Genomic DNA, 25,819 nt, shown 5'->3' with positions numbered 1-25,819 from the left:
ACTGAAAACCATCTTGCCTGAAAGCAAAAGAAACAGCTTTCTATTAATTCCTCCCCTCTTGGATGACATCTGCCAGCTGGTATAAAGGGCAGCTGAAGTTCACCTTTGCAAATACAAAAGCTTGCATTTTAGGCACTTGAAAACTTAGCTCGGCTCAATGTCTTGTAAATAGCACTTTTTTTTTTTTCCTGCTCCTCAGTTTGTAGTTTTCTGAAGCATATGCACTGCTGAAAAACAAATTAGTACACATCATGCATGGAATCACATGACAGTAAGCTGCTTCAACAATGACAGCAAAATTAATTGTAACAAAATAAGACCCCCTGGTGTTTATTAGATATTGTAAGAATGTAATGTACAGTATACAAAATTAGTATCAAAACTGTTCATGGCTGATTTTAACAACACATTTTTCTTTGGATTAAATGCAAAGTTGCACACAAGCAACTTTCAAACAAGTTATGCCAAGAACTATTTTTACATTTTAGGGCCTTAAGCATATATCACTGCTATCTTTAGTTTTGATCTACAAAATTAAAGCGACTGAATTTTCGCTGCATCTTGGCATTAGTGAGGAAAGAAAAGGACAGCAACATTAGTTTAGAGGAGAAAAAGTATTAGTTCATTACAACAAAACGTTAATTAAGTTCATAAACAAAATTGCTTTTGAAATTCCAAACCTTACAATTGTACATTGTCAATATCAAACGCTTGACATAAGAAGTTACATTCTCTTATATGGATGACAAAGATTTTCAACTTACGTTTTTCTTTAGACAGATTCATAATCCTGGTTTTGTTTATTCCTAATGAATTTTCACATCTTTAGTATCAGTGTAAAACAAGGTTCATTCTGCTAAAGAAACAATTTAAATATGGTGCGTTTCGTAAGATGACTGTGTTCATTTAAAGTATTATCTACATAAAGGAGCGTAACGTGGTTTTCGTTTGTTAGATCACTGTATTGTCAGTTCATTACATACTGTTTAGCAGAAAGAAGTTACTACTACTGACTATCCTAAAGCAGTCTATCTGTCCCACACATTGCATGTTGGCCATAATGATTTTCAATACAATATAAAATACACTACAAAAGCTGAAATTATTACCAGGGAATATTACATACAGTCATTAGTATTGACAATGTTTCCCTGATTAAAAAAAAAAAAATGTGTAACAATTTCCCATTCATGTTCAGCTTTGCTATAGGAAGATGATTTAAACTGAAAATTCTCATATTGTCCAAACATTTTTTCTTAATAGACACCAAATGTATTTCCACAATTACAATACATTCAAAATAATAGACTGCATTGATACACCTGTGTATCAATGATTTAAAGGAGGAATGGGTGCCTGACAAAGACGGAGAACAATGAGATGGTGTGCTTTCTCTTGTGGTGTGTCAATCATAAATCACGTTTTAAGCTGGCACACATCACAAAAAGTTTTAAAACAATCCCTGTGAAATAAACAGGAAGACAAACCACAATAAAAACAATGCAAAGCCATTCTTTAGAAATTTAGAAGAGTCCAAAAATATTTTTGTTCCTTTATCTTTTAACGTTAAGCTATTAAAATTCAGTGGGTTGGATGTTTTATTTTTAATAGATAAAGTATTCAAATTATCTTATGCTGGGAACAGCTGGGCTTGCTGTTTTCTTTCCTTGTATTTATTTATTCTTAAGACCACTGGCAAGAACAGTCTGTAGGCTCTTGGATTGTATAGCTGACCCAGGTTGAATTACTGGTGCAATACAATTGCACAGTTCGTCTCTGTAGTCCGAGCTCCCTGCAGCATTTGCAGAATCTTGCGTATGTGTTGATGTTGTAGTTATAAATGCTTGCAGATGGGCACTTTCCATCACAAGAAACAATGTTCACCTGGTAACAAATATGAAGAATAACTGGCAAATTTAAGCAATTATGAAAGAAAGTTAGGAGAGTCTAAAGAAATTAGACAACCAAATCCAACTGCAAAGCAATTAAAAATGTGGGGATATTTATTCTAGCCCCTTACAAAATTCCACTATGTTTGAATAATAAACACTAAAATATGTTGCCTAGATGAGCTTCAGTTGTTATCTTACTGAGCTTAATGATGACTTTCCATTTTCTCTTCAATAACACAGCAGGTTTTCAGTATTAATAGACACACAGAAACAATTTTGGGTTTGAATTTTCAAGTATTCATAGCAACCTTGACTTGAACATAACACTGAATGTTCCAACAATAACTCTCTAGTATTAATTTCAGAGGTATACCAATGCAGTGCTACTATACTGGCAACAATAATATATTATTGGAAGAAAATAAAGAAAAAATCCTTTGGAAAGCCAAGGATTGTTATTAATAATTATACACAAAAACTAATACAGACTGTAACAGAAACAGGCACAGAAACTGATAATTTTTTCAAGTCAGGTTTTGCATTGTTTGATGCATTTCTTATTGCTGAGACTAAATTTTCTGGCTGCACAACAGTTCACCCTACAAAACGTACTCAGTGTCATTTCGCAGGTTACAGCTGTTTCCCTATACTCTTCTATTACAGCTTTTTCAGGTGCTCTTAGACATCTCACACCAGACATCTGCACTGTTCTTGCTGCTCACACTGTCTTACTGCCCAGCAGGACATTGCTGGTGTCTTCCTAACGTAAATCATTCAGCAGACACACAGATAGCGTCTCATTCTTCTTACACATTTCAACATTATCCTGCTGCTGTCTAAAGACAAATTTCTGGACCCACGATTATTTTCATGTTGGCATTTAAATACTTTCCCTACACAGATGGAAGATTAAACACATCTACTGTAGTTTTAGCTGCAGTATACCGTTGGCAAGTGTCTGTCATATCAAAGTTAATTTGGATATAATAATTGCACTGTAGGGTGAACTAAGAGCTTAGATTTGCACTAAATTAACATGAGCCTAAATGCATTCAAAAGCAGGAGTCATATCCTCATCTATCTTATTATTTGAAAAGATGATCGCTGAGAATATAGGGAAACATTTAAACAGTTCTATGAAGCACAGAGACTTCCATCTCCGGGAGAAAAAGAGAGATGCAGACAATACCACTGTGGAATTTTTGTTCTCTTTCTTCCTTTTTCTTTTTCTTATTTTTTTCTGTCTATTAAAATAAATTGTGATAATTGTTTACTTACTGGTTTGTTACTCCTGCAGTCATTCTTGCGAATAGTCATCCGAACAGTCACCTTTTTACAGAATTTTCCATCTTCCTTGCCTGCAAAATGGGCATTGATTGAAAAATATCAGTTCAAAACTCTAAACATTTCAGAGGCAAGAACATTCCTGAATGTTTTATGGGGTCAAGAGGCAAAGAAGAATACACCCAATACCATCAATAAATACACAAATCGTCTTTGACAAAGTGACATTTGCTATACGATCCATTTAAGTGAAAACATTCTTTTAAAACATTCTATTTCATGCATTAAAGTATCTGTCTCCTTGTATCTCCAAAAACAATTCTAAAAGGTTCATTCTTCATTCAGAAGCTTTTTAAGAGTAAGCCCCCTCTACCTTTCATAAAATTTTGTAAAACTGATCAACCACTTTGGTGAGACAGCTTGTTAAAAATGTGTAAAATGTATTTTCTGTTAAATAACTGTAACAAACATTAATAGTAATAACTGAATTCCAGTTGTATAAGTACTTTTTAAAATGAACACAACACCAGGATCTGTAGGAAACTAGGCCCAGTGGGGGACAACGACTTTGTATTTCTGTACAGCTTTATTCAATAAGAAAAAGAACACAAGTAAACAATATAAAATGTTTTATTTACATTTTCATTACCATTATGCCCACATTTTTTTCTCGGAAAAGTATGTACAAAGTATGTGGATGAAATAAAAGCGATAAAAAATAATTCATGAAATAAATTAAAAGCAGTTAAACTTGATTTAAGGAGAAAATCCTGGGCATTTTGATGAAAAGCAACAAAGGTCAGTCCAAAGTTCGGTTGTTAGAGGTCAGAAAGCACAGTTTCTTCTTAAGATAATCCTCTGTATGCTGAAGAAAACACACCACATTGAAGATCTGTAAGAAAACCAAACCATTCGTTTCATTATAACTGCTTCCACAGTTTCACGGATTTTACACACTATGATGCAGTCCCACATGACTCTCCACTTACAGAACTGCATTTTCTTTCAGCCAAGAAATCCAAAGATGTCTACAAAAGGTGAATAATGTTAGCTCCCAAAAAGGACAATGAAAGACTTACTGGTTTGACCAGTATCTAACACTGAACTGTAACAGAGGTTTATTACATCTTAATGCTCAATATCCAGTTCCCTAAAAGAAGCTTTTTTTTTTTTTTTTTTTTAAACAGCATATAAGAGTGTCTGCTACTGACTGACTCTGGCATAGCAGAAGTTTCTAGAATATGAAAGAAAGGACAGCAATGAATCTGCTTGGAAGCAAATAAAAATCTACAGTCAGAAATGGCTGGCTATTGCTTAACTATTATTGAATTATGTTTGCTCAGGGAAAAAATTGAGAAAAGAAGAAAAAATTGCTTTTGAAAATAAAAATACTCACCATTCTTTCGTGTTTCTCAGTCTTATTCATGTTCTTTCTTCTTTTACACAACGTGTAGGATGGGGAATTCAGTGCAACTGTGGCTATGACGTCATCTGGGCTACAGTGAAAGTACATCGCATCTCATAAAGAAATAAATATATGAAGTATTTCCATGTATGTACTTTAATGTCCAGTGGCTTTTAATGAGCTCTACAACATGGTGTGCTTTGCCCTGAACAGCCTTACAAAGCATGCAAACATCTTATATTGGCCACGTTATAATGAGATTCTTTTTCACGTTCTGCATGGTCAAAAATCCTTGTGTTTTTTGTGTCGACTCACAACACCCCTGTCACTTGAAGTGATGTCAGTATGAAGGAGCAATCTAGACTTCATAGTAGTATTCCTAGAGTCAGGAGTGAAATTTAATGACGGATGCATCACTCAGCAATGTACAACGTTACAGTCAACATTATTTCTCTTATAGAAACATGGAGAGGTGTTTTCACAAAATAAATGCCAAAACAACTGCATTCATACCATGTTACAACTGCAAAAGTTATCATGCTTGATTAAAAAGAACAAAGAAAATCTCAAATTTTCATGGAGTAAACACAGGCTTGCTATTTTCAGTATACTGTCCTAACTATAGCAGGGAAGGGAAAGAGCCACTTCTACTGAATATGCCACTGGAAGCAAAACTATATGATACAGCATTTGCAAAAACACTATTTATTAAATAAGCTGCAACAAGCAAAGCTATTAGTCTCTATGTTCTACAGCATTGTAAACATCATGGAATTAGCTTACATTTTTTAAACACAGCAATTTTACACATGCAGCAAGCTAAAGACTACGCAGGTGCTTACTACCAACAGTATATTGTTGGCTAACAACAATGCACTGCCCATGCAGTGCAAAATGAAAAACAAAACCAAACCACAAAGTGAGTCATTCTGAACCATGAGCAAGTTGTACTACACTGCAGCTTTTGGCAGAACTGGACAACATAAAGCCTGATGCTCCTATCAGGGAGTACATTGTTGAAAATCAACAATGGTGCTGTTTGGGTTGATCCTACTTATTTACAGAAAATGTACCTGTGTTACAGTTAGCATAGGCTGTAGGAGTGACTGGGCTAACAAGGAATGGGAGGAACATTGACACTGAAGAACCTGGTAAGAATATTACATATTGAACAGTGTGTTACAGAGTATTCCCTATCACTATGAAACATTTTGGAGCTATTGGATTTCAACATATTTGAGAAATGAATTCAACCTAAAAAAGTCTATATTACTTGCATTGCATAATGTCAAAATCAGGAAGAATTCAAACATACTGCTTAGGATGCTGCATTAGATTGTGGGCCAATTATTTTAGTCATTCTTTAATTGGTTCAATCACAGATGTCTTCAGAAAATTATTTCTAACATTGGTATAACTAAGACAATCTGGTACCCTAAATTCAAGTTGTTCTTTTGGTCTGAAAGAAAGAAATAGTATAATTTTTTTCTCTGAGCAGTGCAGGTAAAAACTCTCTGGATTTTCAAGGAACTCCTGGGGCTTACACAGAGGACTTCATTTTAAAAAATAAAGCAAAAAATCACAACTGTTTCCGATGATAAAGTAAAAAAGAAAAGTTCAAAAGAAAATGACATGCTGATAACTGTTCTCATAAAATGTCTCACACAAATTACAATTGACCGATAGCTCTCATGCCAGATTTGTTCTGAGTCAGGCTGAACTACATGATTCACTGACCATGCTATCTATAAAGAGCTGTGAAATCAGCGACATGAATGTACTTGTAAATGCAAATTGCAGAAGTCACTGGGTATTTTTAAGTGTTTAATTGTATTCTGTGGTGCATGTCCTACGTTAATAATTTTATTTTGTCTTGAATAATTAAGAGTGTGATTATGATCTTTCTCTAAATATAGAAGCAGTATCTTCTGCCTTGCTGAAGAGGCTCTTAATAGATTTTAAACCATCTTAATAAAAATTTGTTCAGAAACTGGCTTATATGGCTGCTAAGGCATTGAACAATAATGTCAGATAATCTCAAAAAACAATCTCAAAGAGCCAATGCAGAATCGGCTACAGAGCTAGCAACAAGTGTTTATAACACAGGTCCATTAAAGTGAAAAAATCATGAAGATATTACCATTCCCTCACAGTGACAGGGAGCAGAAAAAAACAACAACAACAAAAAAAAAAAAAAACAGATCTTCCACAGTTTCAAGAACCTTTGTACTAAAATGTGTAGTAAGTAATGCGTAAAAAAATAAAAGTTACATTCTGGCTGGCAATTTATATCGCACTGCAGTAACTCTACAAATGGTACCATTTCTGATAGTCACGCTTGTTCAAGTGCCATCCCACCCATCAGGAAATACCTGCACCTTTCTCCTGCTCTCTTCCCTACATATATCTCCTACTACCAATAGCTTTTAGCTCACTGCTGCACCCACTTATGCAAAGAGAGTGACATTTTTGCACCTTTTTGTCTTAGATAATATGATACTGCCCAGTAAATTCTCCTTTTCAATTGCTTGTAAAATTCTCAACTTCAGGTATTTGAGCATAAATTTTTCAGGTTAGGTGTCTGCCTTAGGCTAAGTTCTTCACTGAATCAGCCAAAATGTTTCAGCTAAGTACCAGGATCTTAAGAAAAAAAACGTACTTAGCTCATGATGTATATTAAGAATTAGCATATGTAGAACATATTCTGTAGAGAATTATTTTATTTTTTCCTGAGCACCTTTACTAGCTCTCACAGATGTCAAAACACATCTTGGTAATCAAGTAAAAGTGGATTTTTTCTTTATAAGTTATTTTAAAAGAAGTTTCCTGAAAGCTTTTTAACTATGTTTATAAAGAGAATCCAAGATAATATTACAATTAATTAAGTATTTATGGCATTCACTTACAAACTGCATAGATCAATCTCCATTTTTATCAAATACAAAGATATGAATGTAACTGAAGCACGTTTTAAGGCACCTTCCAAAACACAGTAGCTTTTACTATATTAAATGCAGTAATTAATATTTTGAGGAGACTTACGTGAGAACTACACCATTCTTAAGGTAGCAATGTTAGTGACTTTGACAGCTACAATCTGTATCAGTGTAGTAAAACCGTCAATGCTAAAACACTTTTTTTTCTGGTTTAACTCCATTAGCTTCACTAGTATTCACATAAGTGAGACTGAAAAGAACATGTCCTTTGAGATCAGTGAGGTCAGAATCAAGCTTCCATGCAGTAAAGCATTAAACTTATTCCTAAGGTAAAAACCAATCAGACAGACCTGTTTTGATGAGTGGAAACTTGTGAATTTCATTTAATCACTTACATGTTTTGCAGCATCCTTCCAGGAATGGTACAACATAGCCTCCAACCTGACCAAGATACAAATAAAAAAAGAGGAAAAAACACTTTTTTTTTTTTTTTCAAATATTCATTTCTACATATCTGCACTATTAGAAAAATCTTCCAGATAAAGCTCTGCAATTTACAGTTACATCTTTATAACTTTATTCAGGCAAATGCAACACACCAGAGCATTGATGAAGGTTTACACGTAAATGAACTAACTTGCCAGTTTTAAATACAAATCAGTTATTAAGTAGCTGTCACTTAATACCACTATACGTCACTAGCTAACAAAATGCCAAATTTGGAAAGGTAATTACTTAGTTAAGTTTGACACCATGGTGCTTAGAGCAAAACCTTGACTTCTTGCAGAGGCTATATCAGCAATCACAAAAAAACTGATTCTGAATTCTAAACAGAAGTCTCATCTAAATGAGAGGCCATTCTCTTCTCATTGTGGAGTGTCATGGCTGTCTTCTGTGCTGTAGCATTAAGCACTTGACAGAGTACTGCAGGAAGAATAGCAGTAGTCTTTGTAAAACTCTCCTGGGATTACATTGAAGAAGAGTCCAATTTTTGATGTCCAGCTCAGTATCTCAAGCCATGATGATCACTTTGCTTTAACTCTTCACCATGTCTTTCCTATGCAGAACAAAGAATAATTGTCTATTGTGCCTCAAAGGACAGCTATTCAATTTATTATCATTATTTTTTTTTTTTGATACGTATCTACCATATTGCAACAAAGAAGGAACAAACTTTTTACTGAGCTACTCGGTCCCAGCAGTACACATTACTGGATTCTGGGACAGGAACAAACGTGAGAAACTTTATGAGAAGACAGCAGAAACTTTTCTTTTTTAATTTCCCTAGAACAGAAAAAAAAGCATTTAAGCCAGCTGTGTGACTGAGACTCTCTGAAGAACCAACGCATTTTTATCAGTGAGGAAGAACTACAGCTACCTAGTTATTTTGGAACTGTTCCCTGCTTGTATACCGTCGTTCATTAAGGAAAGCATCCTCCCACCTGCATGAAAACTTAGAACTAGACAGAAGAATATGAGATATGCTTCTTGCATACATTCGCTGGTACTTAGTCTAACTTCATTTTACAAATTCAAAGCAACAGAACCTTTGCTTTTCCTGCAAAACTAGTCCACAAAGCCTTATGTCTCACTGTTGAAAAGATTTTTCTGATATTTGGACAATCTTTCATTTTCTTCAATGTTTTTGACCGTCATGATAAATCAAATTGCCATACACATAAGTCAGTTATAAAGATGTTATTCAACCCAGAAAATCTTCCAAGTTCAGACGGCTGCTTAAGGAACTGTCTTGATATTACAATCCTCCAGGAAAAGAGAAAATATTTTCTGAGAATAAGAAGTGGCCTCTTCATCTGTGTAACTGGGCAGTCTGGTGGCACACTATACATGTATAGGTAGAGCTTTTCATCTTCAAAGAGCAGGCACTGCAAGAATTTGTAATTTCTCCTTCTTGAGGTCAGAAAGTATTTGGTCAATGTTAATCTTTTCATGCAATCATAAATCATAGGTGGAATGTAAACAATGTATTAAGCACTGACCTTCACACATTCTGTTTCATTAAAGGGTGGGCAGCCAATTGAAGATGCAACTAGAACTGGTTCGATTGCTGTGTTAATGCATTCATATCTGATGCAGTTTGAAATCCAGATAGTACCAGGCTGTTAAGAATTGTAAAACAGAATCTTTACACAGCAACTCAGGAAAAACAATACTACAAATATTTGTTATACAATTCCATTGAATGCAATCTTGTTTGTAATACTTAGAGCAAAACATGATTTAGATGCACCTTGAAGTTCTGTGTAAGTACAAAGCTTAAAGTCCACTAAATCACGTAAAGAGGTTATAAAATAGTCAGGTTTACTATTATTCTCTGGTATATCAAAATCCTTTAATCCTCGTAGACAGCTATATAATTGACTCTCCAAAAAACAATGTTGTATAAATGCAAAACAATTCCTAGTATTTGGCCAAATAAAGATCTTACTTGAACAATTTATACAGCAATGTATGTAGAGTGTTACATGATTTTTTTCTTTACTTCTGAATATTTTGACAGAATAAGACATTTACAAATTTACCTTAAAATTGGCAACTGTCCCATTGTTGAAAGTGTGGAGACATGACACATTCTTACAGCTACCACAGCAAGTTGTTAAATCTTTTGGAGGTTGATAGACTTGGTTCTGCCAAAATCAAATATATTAATCCTTGTATGACACCATTGTGCAACTTGACATTTTATTAGTGTAATGGGAAGATTTATTTTTTTTTTTGGGGGGGGGGGGGGGGGGTATCTGATTTTAGAGACAGTTTTTAAGTAACTTTCAAAAACACGTAGCTAGCTTTTTGTGTGCTCTGTATGTTCAGGAACCTTTTATAAAATACCTTTGATCTTGATTGAAGTAAATGGGAAGGAAGCTCCAACTTGGAGAATGAACTGGTCTTTCTATCATTTTCAAATGTTAGCCTGACAGGTTACATCAACAACCACTGAAATTTTGACTTTTTACACATTAGACAACACATACATAATTTAGAAAGTAAACCATATCATATTCCTATGATTATGTATTATATTTTCTAGAAAGACACCATTTTCTTATTTAATTAATCTGTTTTCTCTTCCCAGTTCTTACTGACCTCTTATTGAGTCTACCATGTCTGGCACTTGTGCCAGTTTACAGCACAATGCAGCTACAGCTACAGATGCAAAGTGGCAGTATGCTATTGGTCCTTTAAGGATTAGCACTGTACTCTGTATGGGATCCTGCTGAGCACTGGCCCCCTTCAGTAGATGGTTCAAATGCATGAGATGGTACCGCAACTTGCAATCTGATGCACTGTAGGGGAGAACAAATTTGTCCAGCGCTTCAAACCACCTCTCCATCAAGCTAGTGCAAAACCCTCCCTAAACAGGATCTCAGCTTCAAAAAATTTAGATCAAATAAGGTCCGCTTGTCTTTCTAAAGGGAAGCAATAGTAGGGTTATTACTGACTTTACTGTGTCTGTTCTGTGCTCCAGTCACCCAAATTCAACCTTGTATTTTCACAGCAAAATGAGTAATTTTTAGGGAGAATAGATCACACAGTGAAATACTTATGAATTTAGGGCTTTACGAAGAGAGGTAGCACATCATTAGAGGGGGGTCTCATAGTTCCTTTTTCTATCTTGTTCCCATGACTATAGTCTACTAAGGAAAAAAAAAACAAACAACAAAATGTAATGAAGACCAATAATCACAATATAAATGTCTAAAATCCTGAATTTCTTACAGCTTTGCACTTGACAGCACAGGCTACTGATGATGTGTTTATTTGGTAGTATTTAGTAGAAGGATCAATCACATTTGTACAAGAAGAAATATGGCAAATGCCATCTGGACTGTGTTCCACAATTTTCTGTCCAGGTAGCAGCACACCTCTCTCATTACTCAGGCAAACTTTGTCTCTCACTACAAGAAAAAAAAAATAAAAATAAAAAAATAAACAGCTCACTCAGGACAATTAGCTTGGTATCAAAATATTTAAAAAATGTTTCAGACAGTAAAATGGAAATGGAAAAATCTACTCTAACTCTTCAAGAAATATGTCAGATTTTCAAGTGTAAACTGTTAATAATAATGAACTAATGCTTCATTACAACTGTCAAATTACTTCAAAGATAACCATGGATGATGAAATCTAAGTAAATAAAATTCTATCAGCAGTACCACAAAAATGACAGTGCAGACTTCAGCTGATTTGAATTGTGCTTTAGGATAAGAAGTGTGCCTGAGAATGGCTATTGCTCCCCATCAATTTCTGAGGGAGCAGAGGATAAATAGCTCAGAAGTATATACCTTTGCTGTAGAAATCTATGCAAAGACAATCCCAACTTCATTGGCCAACTGAGTGCCCCCAAGGAATTATTTTTTCCTCAATTTTCTGAGACACTACTGGGCCAAGATGAGTTCTGAATGGTGCTCAATGCTACCTCCTTGATCACATAAAACACGTAAGCATATCTACCAGCTCCTGAGTAGTCTCATAATGGGTTAGTTGGACTATTCCTGGACATCAAGTATGGGTTTTAGTTTCTTGCTGGAGTCTTCCTTCCAACTCATTAAGGCCTAGGCTGTTTAGTCAACACTTACCAACTTCTCCTAAACTCTGTCTTCTATTTCCCTGCACAGACTTCCTGTTGTAGGAAATAACAGAATCCAAGAACAAGCTATAATCAACCAAATATTTAGAGAGCAGTCCTGTTCTCCTGTCTTTTCGTATGCTATCTGTGAATTATCAGTCAAATATTTCCTCTTATGTACCACGTTGAAAGCTCAAATGTACAATTTATAGTTAATTATAATTACCTTGCACTTAAAAGGGTGTTTCTTTCAATCAAATTGTTTTCAGACTTACCACATTTGTATTTAACACAGTTACAGATATTTTCTGTACTGTTCTGAAACTGTTCATCTATCTGAAGTTTCTGTCCCTATGGGTATAAAACCAGGAAAAAAAAAAAAAAAGATAAGTAAAATGACAGTGCTTGCTCATTTATATTGATCTTTTTTTTGTAAACACCTTTCCTCCAGGATTCGAATAACAGTATCTCTTGCCCCTAGAAGTCTACTTTGGTTTCTACTTTGATCACCCACAGTGGCATTAAATTTAGTAACGACAACAAAATGGGATTTTTTTTTACACCTGAAAAATAGCAGCAGTTATTGGTGTTGTCAGTACAGGAGACACATAGGACAAAGAAGACTATGGCAGGCCAAAAACATGATGCAATGGCTTGCCTTTATACAGAACTCTCCATACAGTGTGGAGTGTATTTTTTCATGGAGTAACTTAATGGATGTAAATAGTATTGCAACAGTATAAATGTACTTTTTAATTTTTCCTTTCATAGTTTACATGCATGCGATTGAAGACTTTCCTCCCATTCCTGATTCCTTCTGCCTAAGTTTCTTCATATATAAAATGAATTAACAACTGCGGTTGCAAAGCCATTTGAAGTTTACTCACTAAAAAATCCTCAATAAAAGCTGAGTACTATTTTCAGTTCCTTCCTAGGGTTTCAAATTAGAATTTTTATTGATTATTCCCACTGCAGTATTATTTTCTGGATAAAATATCCAGTCCTGACCAAGAACCTAATCCAGCAATGCTAATAAGCATTTTTGCAATGCAGAACAAATCACAGTGGAATACAATTTAAAAAGTTTTGCTGAGTCAATGGTCTGGGTGCATAATACAGATTAACATATGCACTATGACAAATAATATTAACTAAATACTAAGCTTTAAAGTATTTATTTCTGACAATTGAACAAAATTCTGTCCTTGGATTCATGAAAGTAGTTCTACTCTATGAATACTCCGGGCAGCATATAGTCATAAAAAATTAAGACATATCAATACCATACAGTCATTTTACTCTGCAAGACATTAAAACTTAAATGGCTTCATAAAAACTGAAATAATTTCTTGTAAAACAATTAAAAAAAAAGAGAGAATGACATGCCATTTCATATTTTACTGATAAAACTATTAGTAAGATACTAACAAATATTTTTATTAACAAAATAATAAAAGCATAATGACAAATACAATGGATTCCATACCAGTTTACACTGAGGTTTAGGGATTGTTTCGCATGCACATTCTAAAACAAAATACAATTACAGAAACAATGAATTAGAAAGTTATATGCAATTTCTTTAAAACAGAGCATCACAGAGAACAGAAGTTCCACATTTTCAGGTCATCACTGAAGAAGCCTTGCAGGTAGGTATTTGAAATACACCAGCCTTGGAAGTCCAGAATTATATCTGGTTTTTAATCCATCCTGAAAACTAATACCAGCTTCTGTGACCACCTTTACGTATCAGAAAAATTTACAGCATTTTATCATCTGCAGTCCATCTGAACATGTTGAAAAAAATACGATTATTCTAGCCTCTAGCTATTTTGAAGCAATGATAATCATTATAATCAACATAAAGAAACGGAGAATTGTGTTTAAGGCATCACAGAAAGATGTATGATATACTACCACCTTTGTAAACTGTCAAATTCCTGACTTGTGAACATCTCACAAATTTTTTTTTTAAAGCCATAAATAATTTACTAACTGTGACTTTACAATGTCTGTTCATAAGATGTTCACCCTGGTAGAGCTGGCTTGTATACATGGCAAATAACCATTTGCACAACTTAGAGTCTATGTCCTTATTAATTTTTAAGACTTATCCCCAGGAAGCCATAGCTCTTTTCAGTGTCTTATTTTCTAAGTCAACTAAAATAAAAAAAAAGTCATTTTACCACATGTCCGAAATGGGCAGCACTTCTCTGGGCTCCATACCTCCACCAAAGACATGCCTAGCATACACTTGAATTCGGGACAACGATGTATTTCACAAACTAAAATTAAGGGAAAGAAAATCCAGTAAACAGAAGGTTGTCATATTTTGTTGAGCGGTAATATGAATCAAGAGATACTAAATGGCTTATTTGTACTGAATACTTTTAGAAAACATCTTACTTGAAAAGACAGATGATCAAAATTTAACTGTTAGCCATCAGGTAATAGTAGTGTTGAGTACAACTATCCTAGGCAAATATTTAAAACAGTTTTAAATCTCCAGAATTTGGGGTCTGAAATTTGTCTCCATGATACATATATTCAGATAATGCTTTAGGCACGTCAAGATTTAAAAGGAAAGAGTAAACAGATTATAGTTTGCTTATATACACAATGGAGCTGTCTCTCTAATCCACCATTTTTGGCACTGAACATCCACACTACAAAATTTGCTATGTTCTCTGTTACTTAAAATATCAAAATCAAGTCAAACTTACTACACTGGTATGTAGGGCAACATCTCTCTGTGGTGTTGTCATCCACAATAAGAACTTCTCCTTCTTGACATTTGGGTATTTGATCAGAGCAAGCCCCGCATGCTGGAGAAAACAATTATTTAAAACTAAAACACGGGAAGAAATTTTACTACTGCCTAGGAAACACATACCCATAAGTTTCTCACAGACACATATGAAAGAGCAGAGGTACTCTGAAGTCATTCCTTCCCTACACAAGAGGCTAATATTCAGCGCAGCTTGGCTTTTATTTGTCCCTTCTATTAAATGGAATGAATGCAGTAACTCTTTGTGAGTCAGATCATACCAAACAGGATTTTCTCTCAATTTCTTTTGTTATGATTTTTTTTTCCTAGTTTTTCTCTCCTGCCAAGTCACCCTGTTGTTTTCAGGAATGCTTCTTCTGCTAGGACTATAGAATACCTTTGATCCACAATTAAAGGCATTTCCTGTGAGCCCAGCATTGTCCTCCCACTTAAACACATAGCAAAACCACAGTAGGTACATTCTGGTATTTACTCAAAGACTCATCATATCAAAAAATAGAAGAAGATGTTGTGCGGACAGAGAGAAAAACCAAGTGCAGCATGCTGCTATCACATGCTCAAAGTGACTCCCTGAATACTGTAAATAACAGAAGTGTATTTAAAGTTTTCTTTGAAGGTTCAAATTTTTGCACATGGAAATTCTACTCAACATGACGGCCTATGATTCATAGAAAACTACATGCAAAAATGGAGTCCATTCAAAAGAAGCCTACAGGACATATCATTATCACATTATTATCCTACAGAAAACAACTCTATGGTAACAAACAGAGCTCCTAAACTGATACCAAAAGTGCAATTTCATTACTGAATTAAGTTGTTAAGGGTCAACCCCAAGGAAACTGAATAAATTTGCATAATACTCTCATATGTTATATTTCCCATCAAATAAGATTGGCCACACCTGATACAACACCAGGATATAGGGAGCAAAAGCACATAACAATTTCAGTCTTCTTTCAGATCAAAGAGTCTTACAGCCAGTCCACACACTGTGCATGGACAGGCTCTCAAAAGCCCTCAGTTGCTTCACCCATGGGCTCCACCATCACTCCTCTACATTACCCAAGAACACTACTCAGTTGCACAAAACCACTCTATGATTTTTGGTGGTTGTTGCCATTTCCTATGTCCTGTAAACCTAAATGCCACTTTCAAGCCTTACTATGCTTGGAGAGCTGTAGAAAGTACAAAGAACCTGAGCTGAGAAGTTATTAGCAGGCATCATTGCATATGCAAAAACACTTAAAGACTCAGCAAGCCAGGATTCCATACCACATATATAGGATATGCAGCAGGTACTCTCCACCCGAGCAGCAATTAATGTTTGATCCTCTTGACAGCTTGGCATCTGCTCCATTGGTTCACATTTTGCTGGATCACATTCTGAAACAAGCACAACAGATTATTTCTTTATGTAAAGTACACCATTCCTCTTTAGTTATGCTATATGTGTAAGAAATGACAACGTAGAGCAGAGAAATATTACAAGACCCTGTAGAAATCCTTTTATTTTGTATCACAAAGTGATACACACATCCTTCCTTGCCTGAAAATTAAACAAAATATTTGTTTATGTCTGCACCAACTAAGGCATAGTCCAACCCTGAGCTTTTAGATGAAAGAATTTTTTTTTAAATTGACATATTAACAATGATGTCTATGCTAACTTTCTTTTGCTAAAAAGTTGATCTATTAGTTTACTGTCTTTTACACACTGAACTGTGTTACCTTTTCAAAAGAAACCTACCGCAAACATAGTTGGGACAACAGGATTCTTCACTGTAGTAAGTGACCAGCTTTTCCAAGCCATTACATTCTGGGATTAGGGATTCACAAAGGCTCTGATTGCAAACTATTTCATAAAGGGAAAGAAAAAAAAAAAGAAAACTTCTAAACTACTTTATGCATTTATAAATTGAGTAGTGTAAAGCAGTATTTGCAGAGCAGTATTTGCAGTTTGATAACCCCATATCTCCAAATAACCACTACAAACTAGCAAAAAAAAACAAGACCAAGATCAGAAGTGTCCAGTATTTGCCACACTCTCTGTGGAGGCAAAATTAAACGAGAGCTTAATTCTTGTGAAATCGCCACTTAAAATAAAATATATATATATTTCCTGTGGAAAATTCATTACAACAGTATCAACCCAGGTGGCCAAAACAGGAAAACTTGCAACTTGTTTTGAAGATGGCCTTTTTAAGCTAAATATGAATTAAGAAAATATAAAATAAAAGCTTTTAACCTTTTTTTTTTTTTAGTGGTGACTTTGTAAAGTCATCTGATATCTTTTTCTAATAATTAGTTATATCATTGATTTGTATTTGGACGTTAAAATAGATCATTAGACTGCACAACTGTGAGGAACACAATACATACCAAATAATCACAGCTTTTTCAGTTCTTAGCACACTTCTCACCTCCCTCTCCCTTTCCCCCAAATCCCGCTAGATGTTGAGCCAATAGTGCAAAGATTTTACAGTTTTCTGCACAATCTATAAATTCAAATAATTACCATACACTTCAAAAATAGGATGTGTAACAGGAAAATAAACCACAGGGAAAGGTTATTTGCATATTTCAGTGGGTAATATTCGTAATCATTAAAGAATACTTACTACAGATCTTCTGAGGACAACATGTCTGATCACCAGGAACAAGCAAGGCCACTTCTGCAAATCGCTGACAGTCTAAATTACGGATATCTGAACAGTTGTACTCCATTGGAATAATAGTCTCACTGTCAACACATTTTTCCATACAGCATCCACTCAAAGAAGTTTTCCAGATCTCACCAACAGCATGAGGTGTTCCTGAGCTGTCTGTACAAGCTAGGTCAGGACAAGAGAAGACAGAAGCAATTCCTTTTTATTTCCAGTTTTCACCACCATTTTCTTCCACAGAGGGTACAGAACTATAAAAGTTCCAGAGTTTTTAAGGCATCACTTATCCATATTACCCCAACAAAAAAGTTAAAGAGGAGACAGTCTGAGACTGAGTTTGTATGGGAATGCAAGACACTCAATATCCTCCTGAGGATCAGGATCTCCACTTTGTTTTGAGTCTCCACTGCAAAGCTAGGCATTTAAGATCCCAGTCTGATCCTTTGTTTTTAAACCTGTGATCTGAAAAGAACTTGCTTTTGTATTTCATACACGACAAAACTTTTATTAATTTACAGTGCTTTATGCAATCTGCTTTTAAAATTGCATCTTTCAGATTTGTGTTGTTAGTGTTAAGTATTGGTCCACAATTTGGTGTCCTCAGGCAGAAATGTGATGAAAAGAATTATCAATGTTGGCAGATAGAAGATAGGACGTATATAATCCAAAATGTGTAATTAACTGTTGCTGCATAACTCTTGAATTCCATTTAGTATCAATAGGTTGGACTCCTTGGCAAAGGGCAAGGTGAAAAGGAGGCCAAGACTAACATACTTCAAATAATGGAACACATAAGCATAAGTAAAACCTACCATTTTTAAGGGCATCCTCCAGCTGAGAGAAGTTGAGCAAAGTCATATGCCACAAGGACATTTCCTGCTTGCCCACCTGTAAAGTTAATGTTTACTGAATCCCCAGAGGCCTCAGCTGAACAACATATGCAAAGCCTATACAACATCAGACCAGGCCTGGATAATGAAGCATCTGACCACCAGCTTGCAGACAATGAAGAAGAAAATCGCATCAAAACATACCACATTTTTCTTCAGGAATACAGAGAGCAGTGTGAGCTCGGTGCAGAATGGTCCCTCCAGCACAGACACAGCCTTCTGTCAACACTGAACAGGTGTTTGAATCCAGAGAAGCAACTTCATTATTCTGACAACTATCTGAAACCTCACAGGCAGGTATACAAGCCTGGTAGGAGAAGTTTTCAGAGCAGGGGAAGGCTAGAAATGAAATAAATCAGTTATATGAAGACCTAATCACTTGAGGGTGTACTACCTAAGAGAAGACATGGTTGTCTTCTTGTCAACTTGTTGTTTGCCAACTCAGTAGGATCTACCAATCTAAAACACTGTTACGCATCTTCTACGTGAAAAATTCAAACAAAAAGAAATTTCACAAGCACTTCACTTCTTTGTGGTAACATTTGTGTCAGGCTTTGTTTTGCATTTTGGTGGTAGAGATAAAAAACCATGCAAAAGTGTTGACACAAAATAATTCATACTTGAAAAACATTTACAAATACCAGATTTATAATGGTACACAGATTAATAATGCACAGATTAATATACAGATTAATAATGCAGTGTTTTGAAACACATCAAGTACTTTGCAGTGGATAAAGAAAACGGTGATTACTAAAGAGCAAAGTATAGTCTGTTACAAAAAGATATACATAAAGGCAAATTCAGCCTTGTTTTATTTGGAACAAAAAAGAATGGCATGAATTCATTGCTATATTTAATAGATATTCACATTAATCACTCTCTTGGATGAGGTATGTTATTTTAAAGTCCATGGACACAGTTAAACTTAACATTCTTTACACTATTAATGCAAATTCATTGGTATGTAATGAGTGCATGCTGGAATAGATTGATTTAACCTTTGCTGTCAAAAACTTAACATGATGGATCAAAACTGCTTAAATGCGGGTCACATACAAGCTGCATATATATGGCAGAAAGAGAATGGCTACAAATGCCAACACTGTGGTTCTGTGAACAGCCAGTAGGATCCTTACCATGTAATAATACCCAAGTCACACAGCAGTACAATCTGGAATGATGGTAATGAGATGATGCCCAATTCACAAAGGGACTGTCTGCTCAATAATAAAGAAGGTTCCAGTTTAGACTTAATTAACTTAAAAGCTAATTGGGAAAGGAGGTTGATTCTGTTCAGCTCCACGCTACTAAAAATGGCTATAATGCCCCACAGGAAATATCTAGTGGAGCTCTGTAAATAGAGGAACTCAGGCTTTAAAAAAACAGTCCACAGCATGTTAATGCGTAGTGACCACAAAATCCAGCTATGACTTCATTGTTCTTCCCTCCTAGGTGTGTACCACCAGATACACTGTGGTATAAAACCAAGACAGCATGCATCCCGTCATGATGGATGGAGTAGTTAACTATATTTACAGATATATTTTGTAAGGTCTCTTTTTAAACGTATATTTGCAATTGAAATTCACACAAACTTGAATATATATACTTTTAAATCTGACTATTTTTAAGCTTTAGACTCCATGACTATTGGTTTTATTTGCAGCACATTATGACATGCCCATGCCCTGCTGACAAGTATAGGTCCCATTTGGTCGTGCATTTTAATATGCTTAACTTTTCCATCTGTGAAATGGATATAATAAGCCTGATTCCTTTTGCACACTGCTTTCTATTTTATGATAAAAGTTGCTGAATTTATTATCTCAATAATAATTTCCAAGGTACCTGAAAACCCCAGGAGCAGTGATATTTTCAACTGTTATTCAACTGTTATTACTAGGCAGGTTTTGTCTCAGCAAACACTAGAGGTACGCGTACATGGAGAATACTTACGGCAGTAATCAGAGCTCCTCCATTCTATACAAATATTAAATTTGTTGCACATTGCCACATAGGCAGCTAGTGAGATGCATGGATTTTGAATGTACTTGGTGTCTTGAACCCATATATCACAGAATAGCTGAGGTGGAACCTAGGAAGGAAAAAATCAAAAATATTGTACCTTCGTAGAGACCCTGCTATGTAGCAAAAAGATTGACTTTTTAAAATATCAGCTACAAACAACTAAGGCAAAAGTTCTTGGTTCACAGGAAAAAGGGACCATCTGACTTTATTGGTCTACAGAGTATCTACTGGTATTTAAGGGAAGGTTTCCTGAACATGTTTAAATAAAAGAGAGAGAGAGAGATGTGAGAGATGTCCTTATACTCTTCAGTTTCATCTATTATAAATGCCAAGGCAAAAGCTAATATAATTTTTCTAACAGAAGACATAATTACTAACTGGACTTCATTCTTTCTTCCTATGTGCTTTTGTTTGGTTTTGACCTCCTCTTCATCAAACCCAACAATATGCAAAAGTTGAAATGGTAAATGAAGTCACAGGATCACAAATAAATGTTTTGTTTGCACAGTTTTCTACTTATGCTTACTTTAAGGGGTCTGCTCTACCCTCTCCTCACTGTAAGCTGGAATTCCTGCTCTCTACAGCCCTTGAGAATGCAGGCCTTTACATTATGCATTGTGATCTGGAATTTGTTAAATTACTGAACACTTAAATATGAAATAAGTCCTAAAATTATTTTACTTTGCTGTACATCCTATTGATTCAATTGAATTATCTGGGACTGATTTATAAATTAGATGCTATTACCAAAACTAACAGAGATATATTAGGAATTCTGAAATTGTCAGTTGCTTATTGCAACTCTCCTATCAATTTGCTGCACTCTTCAATTATTTTTATCTCGCAACCGAAGATACAAAAAAGTATATTCTCATTCAAAAAAGTATATATCTCATTCCATAAATGTGGTTACATGCAGTTCCACATTAATGAAACTATCAAGTATACAAAATTCTATCACAACAGCATCTCTCCCAAAATGTAAGCTTCCAAAATAGTTAACATACATAAGGGTGACAGCTGCTGAAGGTCTGGTTCAAAACCAGTCTTAAGCACTCTGAGCAGTCCATGACTGAGCAATTAGTTTCCTGGTGCCTGTCTTCTCCAACATACTTTAATGTGTCTGGCACTTGCCAGCTGTCTATAAAAGTCGATGGAGCATCACTTTTGCTTAACACTGTCCTGTTGGGTAGCATCAGGTCATTTTCCAAGCTTCTATCACAAAGACCTATGTATTACCAGAAAAAAAGAGCAGGTTAACACTGGACAGTTCATTGTCAAGTATGTTTGAAGTGGCATATTCAAACACGTAAATTGCATTTAAAAAAATTAAAGTAAATTAAAAAAGTACACGTTTTTTCTAAAAAATGTACACAACATGACAGTATCACAACCCACAACAGACATGCAAAGTTTTGTAGGATAAAGATATAGGAACTTCACACAAAGTGAAGTAAAGATGTATCTGTGAATTGCACATGCATGAAACAAGAACTATGACATCTAAATGTGCTGTTCAGAGCCCAGCAATGACATGCAAGCTTCACTGCTGAGTTGCACAAGCACTAAAGAAAAAAATACTTTTTTTTTTTAAAAAAAAAAAGGTTTAAAAAAAAAAAGGTTACAAAGCACCTCCATGTATAGCAACAAATGAAAACTGCAAATATTATCGGAAAAGGCAACTCCCATTAAATGTCAAGATGTCTATCTGATACTGTACTTCAAAAGTGTAACACCTTCTTTTACTTATGCTTCTGGGCAGTGTTGAACATCTTTTGGCTTAAGAGCTAACATAAAAGTGCAGCTTTTGGCACTTCCCGGTACATTTATACTACCACTCAGCAGGAAGAAAGCAATCTTTTATTTAGTTTCTTCACAGAATGCAGCATCACATCTTGTTTCTGTTTAAACTAAGGTAGCTGGCATTTTCAAAACACTGGGGAACAAAGGAAGCAACATAGAGCACATGGAGAGCAATTTGGTTAACACAGAACATCCAAGTATTACAACAGTCTCTGCTGGAAAGTCTTTTAAGAGCCAGCCAGTACAAAAGCAGAATGACAAATCAGTCGCCCATTCTTTCCTTCCTAATCACAATTTCTGATGTTTTTGTATCAGATTTCTAGAAAGCATTCTTCTGATGTTTCAAGAAACTTTCATAATAATTCTAAAGATATCTGTTCAGCAATTACTGGTGAATTTAACCCTTTTCTAGAAAATTGGTGTTTTAGTATTTTTCACTATGAGCAAGCCACTGAAAATAAGTGATATAGCAATAAGCATTCAAGAGTAAAACAGCTTTTGAAGCTGTAAATATTAATTGACCAAAAATGTTTCTGATTGAATATTCAGAGGTTGTGAGTTTATGCAACACAAACAGAAAGTACTGAGTTGACTTCTGAGAGCTCTGAAGGGACTGCTACCCTGTCTGACAACTTTTTCCAGTTTTCTTGTACATTGACAAGAAAACACAGCAAAACTAAGGTTTCACATTTGACTTGGCTGGACCTGGCTGCCCCTACAATGACATGCTTGCACTGTTTCACCAGTGTTGTTACAGAGATGTCCATAATCCCTTGTGACATCCCTCATCTCCCATACCAGCTCTTCACCACTTCCCACGTTTGCCTGATCCAGTCACTGTTAAAGGCACTGCTGTCTGATGCAGATACTTCCAAGGGATACTTGCTGCTACAAAACTGTAATGGTGCCTTCAGTTCCATGTTTTACCTGAAGCTGAGAAATTAGGATCTACTGGTACTGCAGATCAGCCTAAAGGCATTCTGAGAAAGCTCAAGAACAAGAAGCAAATAAACGCAGAAAGCATGATAGCTCAGTGTAGACTAATATACCCTGAAAAGGTGCAGGGCAACCTTAAAGTGGGTTCTGGTGAGTCACAACAGACAGCAATGTGCAGGCAGGTTTATACAGAGAATCCCAATCAGAGATGAATACCAGAAATACATAGCACATTCTCCAGAGAAGTTGTGCATGGAACACCAGCCACAGGGACATGTTGTCATCTTGCTAATAGACCGTGTAAACCAGGAATGTAACGTTCCTAATTCTCCCTATCACAATAATCAAACAGGTAAAGGCAAAAGAGACTTTCGAGTATAACTTCAATCAGGCCTACTAAAAAATATTATCTTTACTTTCTTATTTCTGTTTGATCTAATTACAATTAGCCGTACAGAGAAAGAATGATATTAAAAACAAAGGTCAGAGCCAATTACAGATAATAACCCAATTTCAAAATGGCAGTAAATTCAAACTCTCTTCCTTTGCAAGAAGCATTACTGTCCACAGGACTTGGAACTTGACTGAGCTATCACTGGTATTTGATACTGAGCTACAGGCATTTGCCCTTTCTGAAACTGGCAAGATTTCCACTGTAATTATGAACTCCATAACCCTGGTTTCCAGCTCCAAATTACAGCAGATAAATTTACAGATTCAGGTGTCAGAGTAAGGATATAGAACAACACAAAAACATGCTTGCAAAAACTATATCACTAGCAGCTTATTCAAGTTCATGTTTTTTTCAGAAAAGTAACTACATGAAACGATTGAGCAGACCTAACGGAGTGCACTATTGTGGTTATCTAACCCATTACTATTAAAAAATTCCCCCTGAACTATTTCCTCTAACAGATAAACTAAGATAGATTCTCTCAAGTTAACAGTTCCTGTGAATTCTGACCTTTAGAAACTGAAAATAGCACAGATCACTTCCTATCAGATGGAGAGCAAACACTAAATCTGTAAATGACTTTATTTGACATTACAGATTCATGTCTGACTTACTTATTTGGGTTTGATTACAGCAATTGTACTTGTGATTCAAACGGGCTACATTCAGAAGCAAAACTGTCAGTAAAAAGTGATTGCATTGATAGGTATTAAACGTTATTTCAACAACCGACCAACTTATTAATCATTTCATGTTAATAGATTTTTGTTTGTTTGTTTGTTTGTTTAATTTGCAGTGATCTGCAATAACTGTTTTAAACAAGATTCTACAAAAGATGGAATTAGGAAATTGTGGTTCCTTATCAAAGCATCTGAATATCTTTATTTCTAGCAGTACTCTATACTTACCACATAGTCCCAAAGCTTTTGGTTCTCTGGTAGTATTGAACTCTATGATCATCACACCTGTGTTGTGAAACCACTGAATTCTGATTTTTGTTGGGGTCTCAACAGCATACTTGAAGCCTGAATCCTCTACCTTGTATCCATATTTTCTAATAGTAGGCCAAGCAAATCTTGAATTTACTGTTATCTAAAATGTACACAGAGAAGAGTTTAAACGTCAGGCACCAAATGCTGTAGGTAGAAGAAGTAAAGTCAGATTTTCAACAGTTTAAGAATCTATCTCCTAACCAATTTAAAAAGAAGCTAGGCTCATCTTCACAAAGATATCTAAGCACTAAAGGGAAAAACAATCACTTTAACTGCCTTACTCTGTGACTTACCTCATTAACTGTCCCTTTATCACTGTTTGACTCTTTGAATTTAAAAGGAGTTTACTAAATTCCCAAGTCCTAACAATAGAATATATTACCTATTGTGTCTTATGCTAAACTTCCATATCCACATGAGAAGATAGCTGATGACTACAGAAATAAGATGCTATCTAGAAGGCAGAGAAAATTAAAACCTCAAAGTACTTACTTTTCTACTTAAACGATTGATAATAATTTGGTCTGATATATAGGTTAAATTCAACATTGCAAGGCACAGGGAAGTTGAACTTGAATTATTCTGTGGAGAAAGCATAATATATAAACCAGAGTGATAACGTGCAAAAGCTTTATACATTAGCTGTTCATTATTTTTAGATACCAGGACATTAAGGATTGTTTGTGTATATTTTTAAGACAGGAAAGCTGCAGCTGTTTGTACTTTAAAGTTTGGACTACAAAGTTCATCTGGATAGCATTCTTGCAAAATACACAAACAAAATATTATTGTGGTTAGGAACTGTGTTGTATCAAAAAAAAAAAGAAAAAGAAAGTACAGCAGAATAACTGTTTGGACATTGAAAAATAGGAATTACATATCTGAAGGTAAGCAAAAAGAGGACTGCGAATGATGAATTTATATGATCAATGAACAGTACAGAAGAAATGGATCAGAAACACATGCACACTTATAGAGCTACAAGGTGTTGAACAAAAAAGAAATAGCATTTAATATAACATAAAGCAAAAATACGAAAGTCAGAAACAGATCTGCTTTGTCATACCAATCATACTGAACTTGTAGAACTAACTTCGATAAGGTGTAACACTATTCATGACCAAACCTTGTGTGAATATTCATATGGATGTCAA

General features: G+C 35.2%; 1 protein-coding gene across 5 annotated transcripts in view; it reads right to left on the bottom strand.

Annotated features, from left to right (window-relative positions):
• Positions 1–303: 303 nt before the first annotated feature.
• The window catches only part of OTOG (otogelin), a 107,819-nt gene continuing 82,303 nt past the window's right edge, over positions 304–25,819 (bottom strand). For 3 of the 5 annotated variants that reach the window (XM_066997387.1, XM_066997388.1, XM_066997386.1), the window contains exons 39-56: positions 25,158–25,247; positions 24,582–24,765; positions 21,488–21,708; positions 20,409–20,547; positions 18,594–18,788; positions 17,515–17,727; positions 16,644–16,748; positions 16,169–16,279; positions 14,829–14,930; positions 14,292–14,390; positions 13,592–13,632; positions 12,381–12,456; positions 11,256–11,434; positions 10,061–10,165; positions 9,518–9,637; positions 7,913–7,958; positions 3,171–3,250; positions 304–1,884 (exon numbers count right to left, since the gene is read on the bottom strand). In XM_066997387.1, coding sequence (XP_066853488.1) covers positions 1,684–1,884; positions 3,171–3,250; positions 7,913–7,958; positions 9,518–9,637; positions 10,061–10,165; positions 11,256–11,434; positions 12,381–12,456; positions 13,592–13,632; positions 14,292–14,390; positions 14,829–14,930; positions 16,169–16,279; positions 16,644–16,748; positions 17,515–17,727; positions 18,594–18,788; positions 20,409–20,547; positions 21,488–21,708; positions 24,582–24,765; positions 25,158–25,247 — 2,307 coding nt within the window. In that variant the 3' untranslated portion in view covers positions 304–1,683. The other 2 variants (XM_066997389.1, XM_066997390.1) reach the window with 2 other exon arrangements.

The sequence above is a fragment of the Anser cygnoides genome, chromosome 5 (assembly GCF_040182565.1).
Source record: "Anser cygnoides isolate HZ-2024a breed goose chromosome 5, Taihu_goose_T2T_genome, whole genome shotgun sequence".
Taxonomy (NCBI): Eukaryota; Metazoa; Chordata; class Aves; order Anseriformes; family Anatidae; genus Anser; species Anser cygnoides.
The sequence above is the reverse complement of the archived record's forward strand: the minus strand, read 5'-3'. Positions and strand labels throughout refer to the sequence as shown.